Source organism: Chaetodon auriga, chromosome 4 (assembly GCF_051107435.1).
Source record: "Chaetodon auriga isolate fChaAug3 chromosome 4, fChaAug3.hap1, whole genome shotgun sequence".
Taxonomy (NCBI): Eukaryota; Metazoa; Chordata; class Actinopteri; order Chaetodontiformes; family Chaetodontidae; genus Chaetodon; species Chaetodon auriga.
Genome location: NC_135077.1, coordinates 11,935,477 through 11,949,197, shown reverse-complemented (window position 1 = coordinate 11,949,197; position 13,721 = coordinate 11,935,477). Strand labels below are relative to the sequence as shown.

The following is a 13,721-nucleotide window of genomic DNA, read 5'->3' as shown; positions in this document are numbered from 1 at the left end:
TGAGAAAATGGACGTGTGGCGATGAGTCTCATGGTCAACACGTGAGGCATCCCTCATCCACTTCCCTGCTATCCTCCTGTTATTTTGCGAGAAAAACGGCCATGGGCGTGAGAAAATATTGCATTAGTATTGATGGAACTGGCTAGTAATTCACTCGCTCTCACACAAACTCATTCATGCATAGCAAGCTAGCTGCAGATGCACTGCAAGGAGGATTTTGCATGCAGATGTTTGCTGTCAGTGACTGTGCCCATGCGGGAAGCATGACCATGCATGTGTTTTGCTGCAAGGAGAAAACAAAATCCAAAAAGAGGAAAGTGTCTGACACTGTTCCTTAATAGAGAGACAGACTAACTAAATAACAGCATCAAGTCAGGTAGCATTAAAGCTACCCGGGAACGCCACCCGTGGAAGGGAAATAAGTTAGTTGGTGACTCGTCACTCTTAAATACAGGAACAACTCCCGGCGCTAACCAGCTAACATTTGGACAGAGACAGACTAGCTGTTTGTGCTAAAATAAGCTAAGATAACCAGCTGCTAGCTGTAGCTTCATATTTTACAGACACATGTGAGAGTCTTCTTATCTAAGTGTTGGCAAAAAAGTGAATAAGAGCATTTCCCAAGATGCCAAACTGTTTGTTTAACTTAAGTTTGAGATTAGCTTGTTAGCTGGATACAAGATTTGCTCTTCGTCTTTCCTGAATGTCCCACATTTTATTTTGCATGGCTCTGTGGTTATTTTTCATGTTCTCTTAGCATAATTGCACCAGTAATCCTGCGCTACAGAACTCTTGGGTACAGTACAATTACCATTATTATTCTTATTATATGACATTTTTTCTCTGTGTTTTTGTCCCACTGGCCTTTGTAGTAGTCTACAGAAATCACAAAACATCAAAGTGGTAGAAACAGATCAGACGTTGTGCCTTTAAGGTCTGCTTTACTGTATGTAAATGTCCTGTATTTGTTCTTCACTCAGCTCTTATTCCCTGTGCCCCGTCTGAGCCCGTTTGTGTCCGATTTTCAAGTTGAATCCAAGTAAGAAACCTTCAAAGGGTCTCTGAATGTGCACAGATACTTTCATGCAAGAAGCGCACTCTCACTTGTATTAACTGGGTAATTTTCATAAAATTCGAAATTATGCATCTGCTGTGACATTATTCAAAATTGCAGTGTTTGGTCAAAATGATGGCTGACGTGGCATTTGCTTATCTTTTTCTTTCTTTCCTTTCTTATTTTTATGTAAAGCACATTTTGTTTTCCCTGTTTATGAAATATGCTGTATAAATCTAGTTTGCCCTGCTTTGTCTGTCTAAATTGGTTTGCTCGAGCTTTACATAATTAGTGGAGAACATACTGTTAGTGTGACATACTAATAGAAAAATTAAAGTCCCATGGCTGTTTTTCAGCAATTCATCTATAAGTCTTTAATGTTTCGCTGGCGTGTAATTCAGAAAGTAACGTATTGTGGGTTTGCAATCAATATCTTCCAGCAACCTACTGTAGAAAGAAACCTCAGCCAAGATAAATGTTTATTAACCTCACTACACATATACGGTAACCTCAAAACCCGTCAGTGAAAGTGCAAATAAGGCTGATTTGTTTTTGCTCACTGCAGCTCTCCTTTAGTTCATCCCTCACTTGGATTCCTCTTCATAGGCAGATGGGTGTTGTTGGAGATGTGCGTGATGTGCAATCATGTGGCTCCCTCAGTAGTTAGACTTTTCTTCTCTTCCTTGCCCTTTTATAAAATGACCTCTGCATTAGGAACATAGATAAAAAGCCAGAGAGAATTATTTTGGTTCTCTAGGCTAAAAAATCTCTCAGTTTGATCACAGCACAAAAACAGAGCAGCCAGTCAGGGAGGAGAGCGAAGATAACTGAAGTGTGAAATATTACAAAAAAGTCATTTAGATACTTTTTATCATAGTTATGCAGATGTGTCACATGTTCAAGCAATTCTAATACTAATAATTCTATACTTACTGGCAACCTCAAAGGCCTCATATATTTCCTTTTTTGTTTTTTGTTTTTGTTTACTGAAATTTGCTAATGCTTTAATTGTCATTGTCATTTTAAATTCATGTCAGTTACAGTGGGTTCATTTTGACAACAGCAGCATAAAGATGTTATATAAACTTCTTAAAATTACTGATTGAAATGATTTCCTGTCCACTCAAACAGAGATTTGTACTAAACTGCAAACCACTTTGAACAAATCAGTTTTTTAACTTCAGCATTTCTGGTATGACATTTTCTGACATTCACACTTCTTTTTTTTAACTGTTATCACATTATAGGACCCCCTTCTGATCTCCACAGTCAGTAACGACAATGTCCAATGTACAAGGAGGGCAAAACCGAAATCCTCCTCATTGGCCCTAAAACAAAAAGAGAGATGCTGTTTAATAATCTGGGGAAATTGACTCCCTGGAGTACAAATCTTGGTGTTAGCCTGGACTCAGATCTAAGCTTGAAGTCCAACATCAACAAGGTGATGATTTTTCTACCCTAAAAACACAGATAAAGTACAACCATTTCCAAATTAAAAAGATGCTGAAAAACTGATTCAGCTCATTCAAAACTCTGCAGCTTGACTATTAAGCAGAATCAAGAGGAGAGCGCTCATCAGTCCGGTTCTAGCTGCTCTGCACTGGCTTCCTGTAACATTCAGGATTGATTTTAAGATCTGCCTCCCCATATACAAAGCCTTTAATGGACTCGGACCAAGCTACATCGTTAACTCCCTCATTTATTTTTGCCCTCAAGAACACTGTGATCATCTGCTGCTGGTCTACTAGAGGTTTCCAACAACAGCCCAAAGAAATTGGGGATGCAGCGTTTGTCCATTATGCCCCAAAGCTCTGGAACACAGTCAGTGTCAGTGGCAATTTGCTTACTTGGTTGTCTGTCATCTGCAATAAAATAAAGCAGGAATACAAGACTGAAGCTTTTCCTTTGAAAACCAAGAGCTGCACAAACATGCTCCATCCACCTGAGGACTGCTTTTATCACCACTTTTGTTGTTTTTATCAACCCTCAGGAGTCTGAGGCCTGTCAGCTAGTTTGTAGGTCGTTAGAAATCATTCAGAAAGTTCATGTGGTTTGGAGTGACACTATACAACTGTCATGACCTTTGGGTTTTTAGGTTAGTTCCTGTTTTATGTTGACAGATTTCTCCTCATGTGTCATCCTTTGCTTTACTTCCTGTGTTTTCTCACCTTTGTGATGGTTGATCAGTGACATTAGTCACCTGTCCCTCATTACCTTCCCTCCCAGAGTATTTAAGTCTGTGTTCTCCCTCAGTCTGTTCCAGTCTGTCTTAGTACCCTGTGTGTAGTGTTCCAGCCTTTTCCTACTGTCATTTATATTTTTTATATTTATATTTGTGGTGATTTGGGGTTTTGTTGCCTAGTTAAAACTAAAGATTCTTGCCTTCTTTGAACCAGCTCTGCATTTTGCTGTCTGCATTTGGGTCCCCTGTACCCTGCTAGCATAAGTGTGACTACAACAAATTTTGATTTAGTTGGTGTCAACACACACACACACACACACACACACACACACACACACACACACACACAGAGACTTGCAGTTTTCACAGCAGTTATGGTGAAAAGCGTTACCTCTCTATAGATTAAACAAAATTCTGCCACTGGGTTATAAACAACTCTTGAAAATGAAAACCCATTATTTGCATGTTTTTCTCAGTTGACCGTGTGAAGCTTCTGTGAAGGTTTGAAGACATTTTAAGATTACTTACTTGTGACCAGCTATGGCTGTTTCACTTACCGGTCCTCGGCTTATAGAATATATTATTTTTAACTCTGCTGTACTTTTGTGTTGTTTTTATTCTGTTCTGTCTTTTAATCCATTTTCATGCCTTTGTATCTCAAATTTTTATGCATTTGTTCTTTAGCTATTTGTTTCATTATAAAACACATAACTGCATAACATATACCACAAACAAGACATCTAAAAACACAAACCCATTACACTCCGTTCAGCCATTTTTCTTTTGTTCATCAGCCAGACTTTGTGCTACTCTCGTTCTCATTTTGCAGCAGTTTGATGTGACTGTCAAAGTGAATTCTTAATCACCGTGTATGCAAACGATAGAAGTCTGTGACATAGGATAATCGGCATGCAAACAAATGATTTCTTCTTTTTTTTCCAGCTGGCAGAAACAATTATACCATATTTTTTGTTTGATGTCCACACACACTCAGCTCAGTTTATAACATGCAGCCATGCTTTTGCCATTAACAATATCATTTAATATGAACACACACTTGAAAATATGTGCTCAGACAAAATGGGGGGGGGGGGGGGGGGCAGCACCTTTCAACATATATAAGTGTTTCTTTTGTTTTAGATGTGCTCACAGTTTTAGATGTGCTCACAGCCCTGAGGACAGTCCAATAATGTTTATATAAGCCACCGTATGAGTTCACCTAAACCTCCTGCGCCTCACAGGATATTCTTTCAATATCACTGAGTTAGCCGTGCGAGGATGAGGCTGTGGATTCTGTCTTTCTATCATACAGTAAAATCCAGGCCATGGGGACCAAGATTTTGTGCAAGGCAATGATGCATGTTCTGCTTTGGCATTTGCAAAAACTTTTTTTAGTTGCCTGTGTATAATGCACAATATTTTAAGTGTCACTTGTTCCCATCTGTACTGCTGTTTGCACAGTTTGCATAGAATTTCACACCTTCTGTTGTCGTATGTGTAGTCTCCAGAAGAGGCTGTGGTCAAGCAGACGCATACTTCAAATGTTTAAGAAGCCAGCCTCATATAAAATATCCTGTGTATACACAATAACTTATATGTACTGAGTTCAGTCCAAATATAGACTGTTCAGGAGCACTGAGCAAGTGTGTTTGTCCTCCACAAGTTTATTTACATATTTAACCCATTGAGAAATGAGATGAAACTTCCTTTGTGATGGAACAACATAGCCTTAAAGAATGCATTAACAAGAAACCAAAGAGTGCAACAAGATTTCCAGTACTTGCAATCAAACAAATGATGAAAATCACTTGTAATCACACTGTTGCACTGGATGAAGTGTAATGTCATTACCATGAACATGGCCACTGAAGTTTACTTTCAGTCCATCCCACACATGCTGTTCTTGCTAGAACTTCAAATATGTATTAATCCACTACTGAAAATAGTCCCCAACGGATGCACAATTTGCTCCTGTCTGAGTAAAATTTGCCAAAAACTACACTGACCCACTGTTTCAGGGAATTAATAAGGTCTTCCTCGAAATGAAACACATTTGTGACCCGGTTTCAAAGATTTGGAACAAAAGGTGTCAGACAGACAGTGAAGGGAAGTGAGAGAGTATTGAAAGTGGTACTAACACATTTCTTGGCTTTGGGATTTGTTGACAACAGTAAGAATATAAATTAATGCAGCGTCACCCATTAAAGTAAAAAGAACTGATTACTGACATAAGATTCATTCAGTCATTCTCAGTCAGTAGTTGTATTTGCTCTGAGCTCTGAGCTGTCGATCAGTGTGACATAAATAACGTGTGCTTGTTCCTTTAAAACTAGCTATGAACATCAGCTGAAATTCAGTTTCACTACTGCAGACCTGTGGATTTGACACAGTGCATTATTTTAAAATAAACACAACACTGGACTCTTCACCTTCCCCTCTTCTCATTGCTGTAACACAGATGGAGGATTCTTTGGGAAGAGAACGTCACATTCAATGGAAACATTTACAGCTGCTTTGGTTTTTACATCCGTCAATTACTCTTCTCACATCAGTTTCAAGCCCGACTCATATCTCCTTGAGAGAATTGGAGCCTCCATTTAACGTCCATGCTGTTGTCAAACAAAAGTACTAATTGACTGCTTCACCGCTGTTCCGCAGCCACCTGGCACAGTTTACAGCACGGCTTGCGTTATGCTATAAACGTCTTTGAAACATGCACTTGAAACAAGGGGTGGTAGGACTTGTGTTTGGATTTCAGGAGGGACTCACTGATGTCTGTTTTGCCTCTGGTAGCGTTCCTCTCCAGCCTGCCGCTGACAAGTCACACAGTATTATGGATTGTGTTCCCAGATAGCGCCCAGAGACAAACTGCAGCAGTTCATTCAGTTTGCTTCCAAATAGAAATAGACTGAAAGAGTCACTGGAAGATAGACAAATAGACTTTTCAGAATTCTAAAGACTGGCTTACACGTCAATGATCAAATGTCATTAATTGCGTTTTTGTGTTAAATAACTCACATGTTTTGGATTAATGCACATTTTCTTTATCCTTTACGCTGTGAACATTTGCACATTCCACTCCCTTAGTTTCAAACACTGTGCAGCCATTTTCATCTTAAAACATATATTTTCCATAATTTCTATAGATTTTACACATTTTTTATAATATATTTTTGACTTTACTTTTGCAGTCCTTGATTTTTCTTTTTTGTTCTTTCTCTCTGTTATGCAAATACTTGGTAATAAACCTTCCCTATTATTCTGATGAAAATACTGCAAATACTTTAGATTTCCACTGTTCTCTTTTTTCTTTTAACCGATATTAGACAAGTCTTCAGGTCACAGTTTATGTCCAGTGCCAGCACAGGTACAGAGCCGCAGTAGTGGTGTGTCCTGTATGCTGCAAGGTGAAAAGTAAGGCTGTGGACGTCAGGGTGGTCAATGAACGTGGAGCAGGAAGAAGAGCAGTGTTTAACCATAACTAAGATCTTTCCCCGCTGTAATTGTAGCACAGCAGCTATGCATAGATAGTGCAGAATTTAAATATGGACATTGTTGTCTGGGGAGAGGTTAGTAAAATGATAAAAACTTGCATTTTTGGTTGTTTAGTTTTCATGGCATTTTAAATGAGACCCAACGATGAAGATGCCACTTGCAAAGCTCGGCTACATTCATGATCTAAAACTATTATTAGCATTACCGTAATTGTGATTTCTGTTAAATCTGTCCCATAATGAAGTGTTCCCAAAGGATTTACGTTCAGCTTTTCAATTTCAATTACATAGCAGATTAGTTTTAGAGCATCTGTTCTCGCAGTCCTGTTCATGTTCAACAGACTTGTTTAACTCTATCTTTACAGAATACACAACACAGTGTAATGTCGATAAGACTAAATTTTAGATATATAGATAATGTTTGGTATGAGACAGAACCTCTACTCCAAATATGCCTCTCTGGTTTTAGCTTGTAATGACTCTCCAGAAAGGTATCATTTCTAGTCATTAGTCTTTGGGTTTGTGGCTTCACCCCAGACTTACTTGACTTTTAAACCCCACATTGAGCACTTTAGAAAGTTGATTTTGGTATCGGTGGTCTATATCATTTCACATGGCTTTACCTTTCATGTCAGAGCAAGACCTACTTCACAACATATTTTTCTGAAACCGGAAGACGCTGACATTTTAGAGACAGTTTATCAAAATGTTTTTAAAGCCAATCTTCCTCCTCTCAATGTCAGACATAAGAGCTCTGCAGATGTTCTTGTTTTATGCTTCATTGTGCACTGCTTGGTATTTTCAGATGGCCCCCTGATATGAGACGACCATTTCACTGGTATCAGTTTATCTCTAAATACATTCACTATCCTTATTATTTAAAGCAATTCTTTGTCCCTGATAGTTCAAATTGTTGTGTAAGATGCTCTGATCAGCTCCACTTTATGGTCCCATTTGGAAAAAAGCTTTTATGTTTATGGCTTCATTAGAATAATTTACCTTCTTCTCTGACGTCATTCGTCGTATTTTACAATGTTTCCATCTCTTATCTTATAAAAAATTGTGTGTATTTTCTCTAATGATAGTTGGATTATTTTTCCTATGACAGCATCCGTCCTGCAGCTCTGTTCTTCTTTTCTTATTGAGTAGATTGCTAGACTGCATTGTTTTGTTCTTGTTAGTGTTTGTTCTGGGACCCCCTTGAAAACGCAGTGATTTGTGCTGGTTTTTGTTCAAACTTCCTCTGGCTTACTGCTGTCTTTCACTCTGCTCCCTCAGTGCTCACAGGAATCCTCAGTTAACAGTCGACAAGGTCTGAGTGCTCTTCTTCATTGCTCAATCTCTCCCTCTCGCAGGTGGTGAAGATGATGATCATCGTAGTGGTGACCTTCGCCCTCTGCTGGCTGCCCTATCATGTCTACTTCATTGTGACGGGTCTCAACAAGAGTCTGAGCAGGTGGAAGTATATCCAGCAGGTTTACCTGTCAGTGCTGTGGCTGGCGATGAGCTCCACCATGTACAACCCCATCATCTACTGCTGCCTCAACAGCAGGTGAGTAACAACAGGGCTTACAGTCTAAAAGACCTGAACCTCACCGCTGTAGCACTGCCACCAAATGATACAACAAAGTGGAGTTGATTGTGTTATTACATCACGTCACTGAGTGTAATGTAGTGCCATTACGTGTATATTCAGAAGATAAAAGTTCAGCATGGTTTCATTAATTTTAGAGTCCGTGGTAACAGGAAGAAATGAGCTTATTATATCTTGTCAAATCATCTGGGATGCATAAACTGTTAAAAATCCAACTTACTGCCACAGCGAACGAAAACTAATCAGTTTATCAAGATTAGTTGCATGATTTCTTTTCCATCCCTCTGAGTTTTATTCCATTTTTTTTCTACGTGTGGTCCAGGTCTCACTAATATGTGGACTCTTACAAATGATGACATTCATTTTGAATCATTTGTAGATATGACAATAAAATCATTGTTTTTGTGAATTCAGCAGAGTTGAGAACATTATCGTGGAAAATCTGTCTTTTTCAGTGAATAGTGAATCTATTTAGTACATCATTCAGTTACTCATAAAAGTGTATTTGATTGTTAATCCTTCTCTGAAATGTCTAACACTGCGTCAGTGATGAATGAATACATCAGTGCTTTCAGAAACGGACCCACAGCCAGCACCTCAAATTCTGTCACTTTACTGCTGAATGCTCTCTCTATAAATACTGCACTCAACACCAATTTACCTCTTTTCCATCACTGCTCAAACATGTAGGCATGCGTCACTAACTGCCTTTTTAAAAGCTTCAGGGGCACCTGAATTCAATCTCTGCATTTATTGTCCATTCCTTTTCTCTCTCTCTTTCCAAACTACCACCTGCCTTGTGCTTGTCAACTCTTCCCCTCTCCCCATGTGGCACCAGGTTTCGAGCTGGTTTCAAGCGAGCGTTTCGTTGGTGCCCATTCATCAAGGTGTCCAGCTATGACGAGCTGGAACTGCGCTCTACACGGCTGCACCCAACACGCCAGAGCAGCATGTACACCCTGTCGCGAATGGATACCTCCATGGTGGTGGTTTACGATTCTGCCGAGGGCGATGGCGGAGCTGGCGGTGGTGGCTCTGGAAGTAAGCCCGCCCTGTCTGCTAGGAAGAAAAGCTACATCACGTCTCGCCACACGGAGATCACTGGATGCAACAGCGATGGTACAAAAACACAGAATGGAGGGGCTCCAAACTCTCAGCCTGAGGAGTTCTCTTGAAGGGTGTTGTTGCAGGCTTACACTCAGACATATGCATGTAAGATATGTATTCACATGCATAATACACCGTACATACAAAGCGCAAGGTGTTTGCTTAATTTAGACTGGTAGTATCAAGGCAGAGGTGGGTACTTTAATGTGCAGAGAACATAAAGAGATTATTTAATATTTTGCCTTGATGGACTATTGTTTTTTTTGTTTTTTTGCTGTTGTTGTTGTTTTTTAGATTCTCTGGAGCATGTTGCATGGATTACTGAGTACGCTCCCTGAGCACAGACCCCATGGTGTCAGTTTAAAGTGAATGTTAGCAGTTCTCAATATAAAGACACACAGCTGTCTCAAAAGTAATGATGTCCCTATATTAGCCAATACAGAGTGTGATACATGCATGAAACAGGTGATAGTAAACCTCATTAAAAGATGGAAAGCAGTCTAAATATATTTCACAGCAGAAATGCTCTGCTTCAAGAAATAAAGTAAGTGTCACAAGTTTTGTTCCAATGCCTGTCCATAAGATTTTAAGATTGAAAGTTTTTTGTATGATAGCTGCAGAGAGGAGGATTGGTGTGGATCCAGGGGCGTGTTTCACAAAAGCCATTTTTGAGCTTACAAGCAGATCCCAAAAATTGGCTGCGTCACAGTTCACAAAGGGTTGTTCCAGATACATCTGAGCCTCGCGGGGCTCTTTCATCAGCATGCATGGTTTGCAAGCACGGTGCTTGGTTTGACCAGTGACACGTCTCAAAAATAAACAGGAGGGGAAATTTGGTGAAACGGGCCTCTGCTTTCATATCCAGCATAAACAAACTACTGAAGTTCAGGATTTGTTCTGAACCATCAGAATAACAGTAGAGAAATGGTTAACCTGCAAAATAGCTCAGAAAAGATGTAAAATGTCTCTTAGCCACTGGGGTAGAGGTGGTGCGCTGGTGGGGATCCCTTTACCTATCTGTGCTCAGGGGCCCATTGTCTCGTAATCCATCTGTGCTCAGGAGCAGCCTTAACAACACATGAGGTGAGCGATGCTTGCCTTCTGCAGTATGATCATTTAAATTCCAGGCACTTTGCATTAATCCCAGGTCCCCTTTGCATTAATAAACCCCTGTTAGTAGCTGTTCCTTCTTCTGCCAAACATTCACCTCTGATTGAGATTAGCATATAAACAGTCAGTGCCCTGCTGTTTCATGAAGGTCTCACCCCCACAGTTCAAATAATTTGTAATTAAATTAATCAGCTCTGTTTGGAGATTCTCCATTAAAATATATGTTGGGAAGGTGATACCATCCTGCAGTGGTGTTTACGGTGAACTTTATGTTCGACAGAGGATGCACTCTGCATCTGTTTTCTCTGGAAGCCATGAATGAGCAGCAGCACAGAGTCTCCAATGGAATAGTTGTTGATTGAACTCTTTTGGCTCTGTGTGTCTCTGAGTTTGGCTTTCAGTTATGTAACTGTTTTAAGCAACATGTTTCCTGGTACTTGGCGACGAGCCAGAGGCCAAATCCAGTATACATTTGTAGCACGTCAATAAACAGGCTGCTGGAGAATGAGCAGACTGAAGGGAAGCTAACCAGCTAGCAGCTTGTGGGGCAATGTTTCTCATTTTTTCCAACAAAATAAATAAAGGAAGCTGCAGACTGACGTGCAGTCAACCTTTGTTTTACCGTTCTATAACGTTCTTTCTTACGCTTTCCTCTGGATGCAGGGCAGTTTTCGCCTGTTTTCGTCAAAACAATAGCCTTCGCAGTGTTAGGCTTACAATATGAGTGGAGCCCTAGTGTGACATGTAGGATTGTATCTCTGACACAGTGCACAGCAACACACACATGACCACTAATGAAGGTGAGGGAAAATGTCCCCTGTGTGCTCTTAAGTGTCACTGCTGGGAATCAAACATAATAGTAATACAGTAGGTTTGGTATCATTAATGTGTTTTCCACCAAACAGACCTTCTTGAAAGACACTGCAAAATACTTGTCAAAGAAATACTGTTTTGAGCGTCCTGCTCGTGCAGTAAAAGCTGTGTTTGGAGTTTGACATTTTGTGGTCGCAGCTTATTATATGTGTTCCTTGGCTTTCATTTTGCCATGTATGGAAGAAAATGCAAGCATTACAATTGTCCTCAGTTATTCTTATGAACAGTTCTGAATGTTCAGACTTCATGAAAGTATTTACTCAAGAATGTGAAAAAAAAACATAGTGTGCATTTCAGTGTGAAGCTGTGGTGTAATCATTATATTGAAGTTGCTTAAATATTTGTATGTGATTGTATTGAGGTTCTTTTCACATTTCTCTGTATAAATGTGTTTGGTCTGAATGTGCAGTACAATCTGTGCCTCTCTCTCTCGCTCTCTCTCTCTCATGTGGTGATTGCATTATTTGTTGTGTCTTTAAAGGATAATTAGTTAGTTATGACCTGAGCTTCATCTCACTGGTCTTACCACCACACGATCAATAATCATGTTGTCATTCGAACATAACAAAACATATTTTTACATATATTACACTGCTCTTACTCAAAAACATGACCCAGGTTGAAAATAACTGTTTTACTATCCTTTAAACAAATAAGTATGTTGTTATTGATGGAAAATAAGAGTTATTTTGGTCATTTGAGATGATACTTGAAGTGACTTTTATAGATATATATATTAAGACCTTTTCATTGTTCAGCAGTGGTGAGCACTATATATATTTGCTTAATGTAACTTTATTGCAAAAAAGTTCCTTACAGCATCATGAGTGTACAAATGACGTGACTTGCTTATGATGAAATGTGGCTGTGACGTGTTGCAATTTTAATGAGGAAAAAAAAGAAAATACAACTCTGAGCCAGTAGTGTTTTGTTTTATGTTAGCTGTCAGCGACAAAGCAGACTATTGTTATAATCCACAACTTTAAAATATCTCACAGATGTCATAGCACAGAGCATATATTCAACCCCAGAGGAGCAAACTGCATCTGTGAAAGAAAGGTGCAATGAATTCCATCACATCTCATAATTGCATCTAAACATTTTGGTTTTGTAATTATGAGATCATTTTATCATAATGTGAAAATCTTTATCTTGTCAAACCTTTTACAAGTGCTGTTGTAAAGTACTAATGAACAGGGAGCTCCTAAACCCACAGCCAAGCAGATTGTAATCTTTTATTAGAGTTTTTGGGTGTGAGCAACAACAGGTTTGCTGCTGAAAAGTTTTAGAGACACCCACATTAGGAGCAGAAAGTTTAGGAAAAAGACACTGATTAACTGCAAAATAAGCACAAATGAAGAATTACTTTGTCGATGGACATGATCACAGACTAAAATTCTGCCTCTCTTGTTTAATTTTTGGTTTAGAAGCTGCCCTCAGACCATTGAAATAATCACTCAGCACCAAAGGAGTCACCAAAATTGGGATCAATAAATGTTGCGGATTATAACATTAGGTTGACCTTTGTTAAAGTGTAATATATGTCGTTGTCTCTGTCTTGCTATACAAACAGGGTTAATAAACCATTTATCACGTATTTAATATTATATGTATTTCTTATCGCTGTAACAGTGATCATGAACATTGTTGCTCGTGTGTTGCCTGTGGTGTCATCGCAGGACCCCTCAGAGGTTTTACAGCTAAAGCTCAGCCCACAACGCATGACAACAGATGGTCGAGATGAACAAGCAAGTTAGGAGCATTTTTCAAAGAAATGTCAAGGCTGCAGTCACAAACAAAGCAGAATCACTCAAGTGTGTGCATTGGATTCCACTTCTAGACTGCAGGCTAAAGGCCAGAAAAACATGACTAAAGAGGAACAAATTACCCGACTTGTAGCTCAAGGCGTCAAAACAGCTTCTTGAGTGAGGGTACCAGGTTTCACAGCGAGGCAGAGTGGCTTCTGTCTCTTTTGCCTTTCTTTTCAAACTCCAAGCCACACTGCATTGATATGTTTCACCTCACTTCTTCCTCAAAACATCATTAGATAGTAGATAGTTGTGCACTTAGCAAGAGACTTTATCTTCAATATGCTACTTGTGCTCGGCTAACAGATGTTTATGTAACCAGACAACAGTCAACAAACACTTTGAGATGCTTGATTGCTGATGCCTTTTTTACTTTCAGTGAGAATTTTTGTGAGGTAGCAACTCAAAAAGCGCATCTACGAAAGCTCAGAACTGAGTTAATGATGAAAGCCACAGCCGATGACATGTTGTTTCTGTGAGCAAATCCATTATCGGTGAC

General features: G+C 39.4%; 1 protein-coding gene across 1 annotated transcript in view; it reads left to right on the top strand.

Moving 5' to 3' along the window:
* Nucleotides 1-13,010, top strand: part of tacr3a (tachykinin receptor 3a) — a 28,286-nt gene extending 15,276 nt beyond the window's left edge. Inside the window, exons 4-5 of the mRNA XM_076727421.1 lie at nt 8,086-8,282; nt 9,163-13,010. Of these exons, the coding sequence (XP_076583536.1) occupies nt 8,086-8,282; nt 9,163-9,499 (534 nt within the window). The 3' untranslated portion in view covers nt 9,500-13,010. The remainder of the gene's footprint in view (nt 1-8,085; nt 8,283-9,162) is intronic.
* The last annotated feature ends 711 nt before the right edge of the window (nt 13,011-13,721 follow it).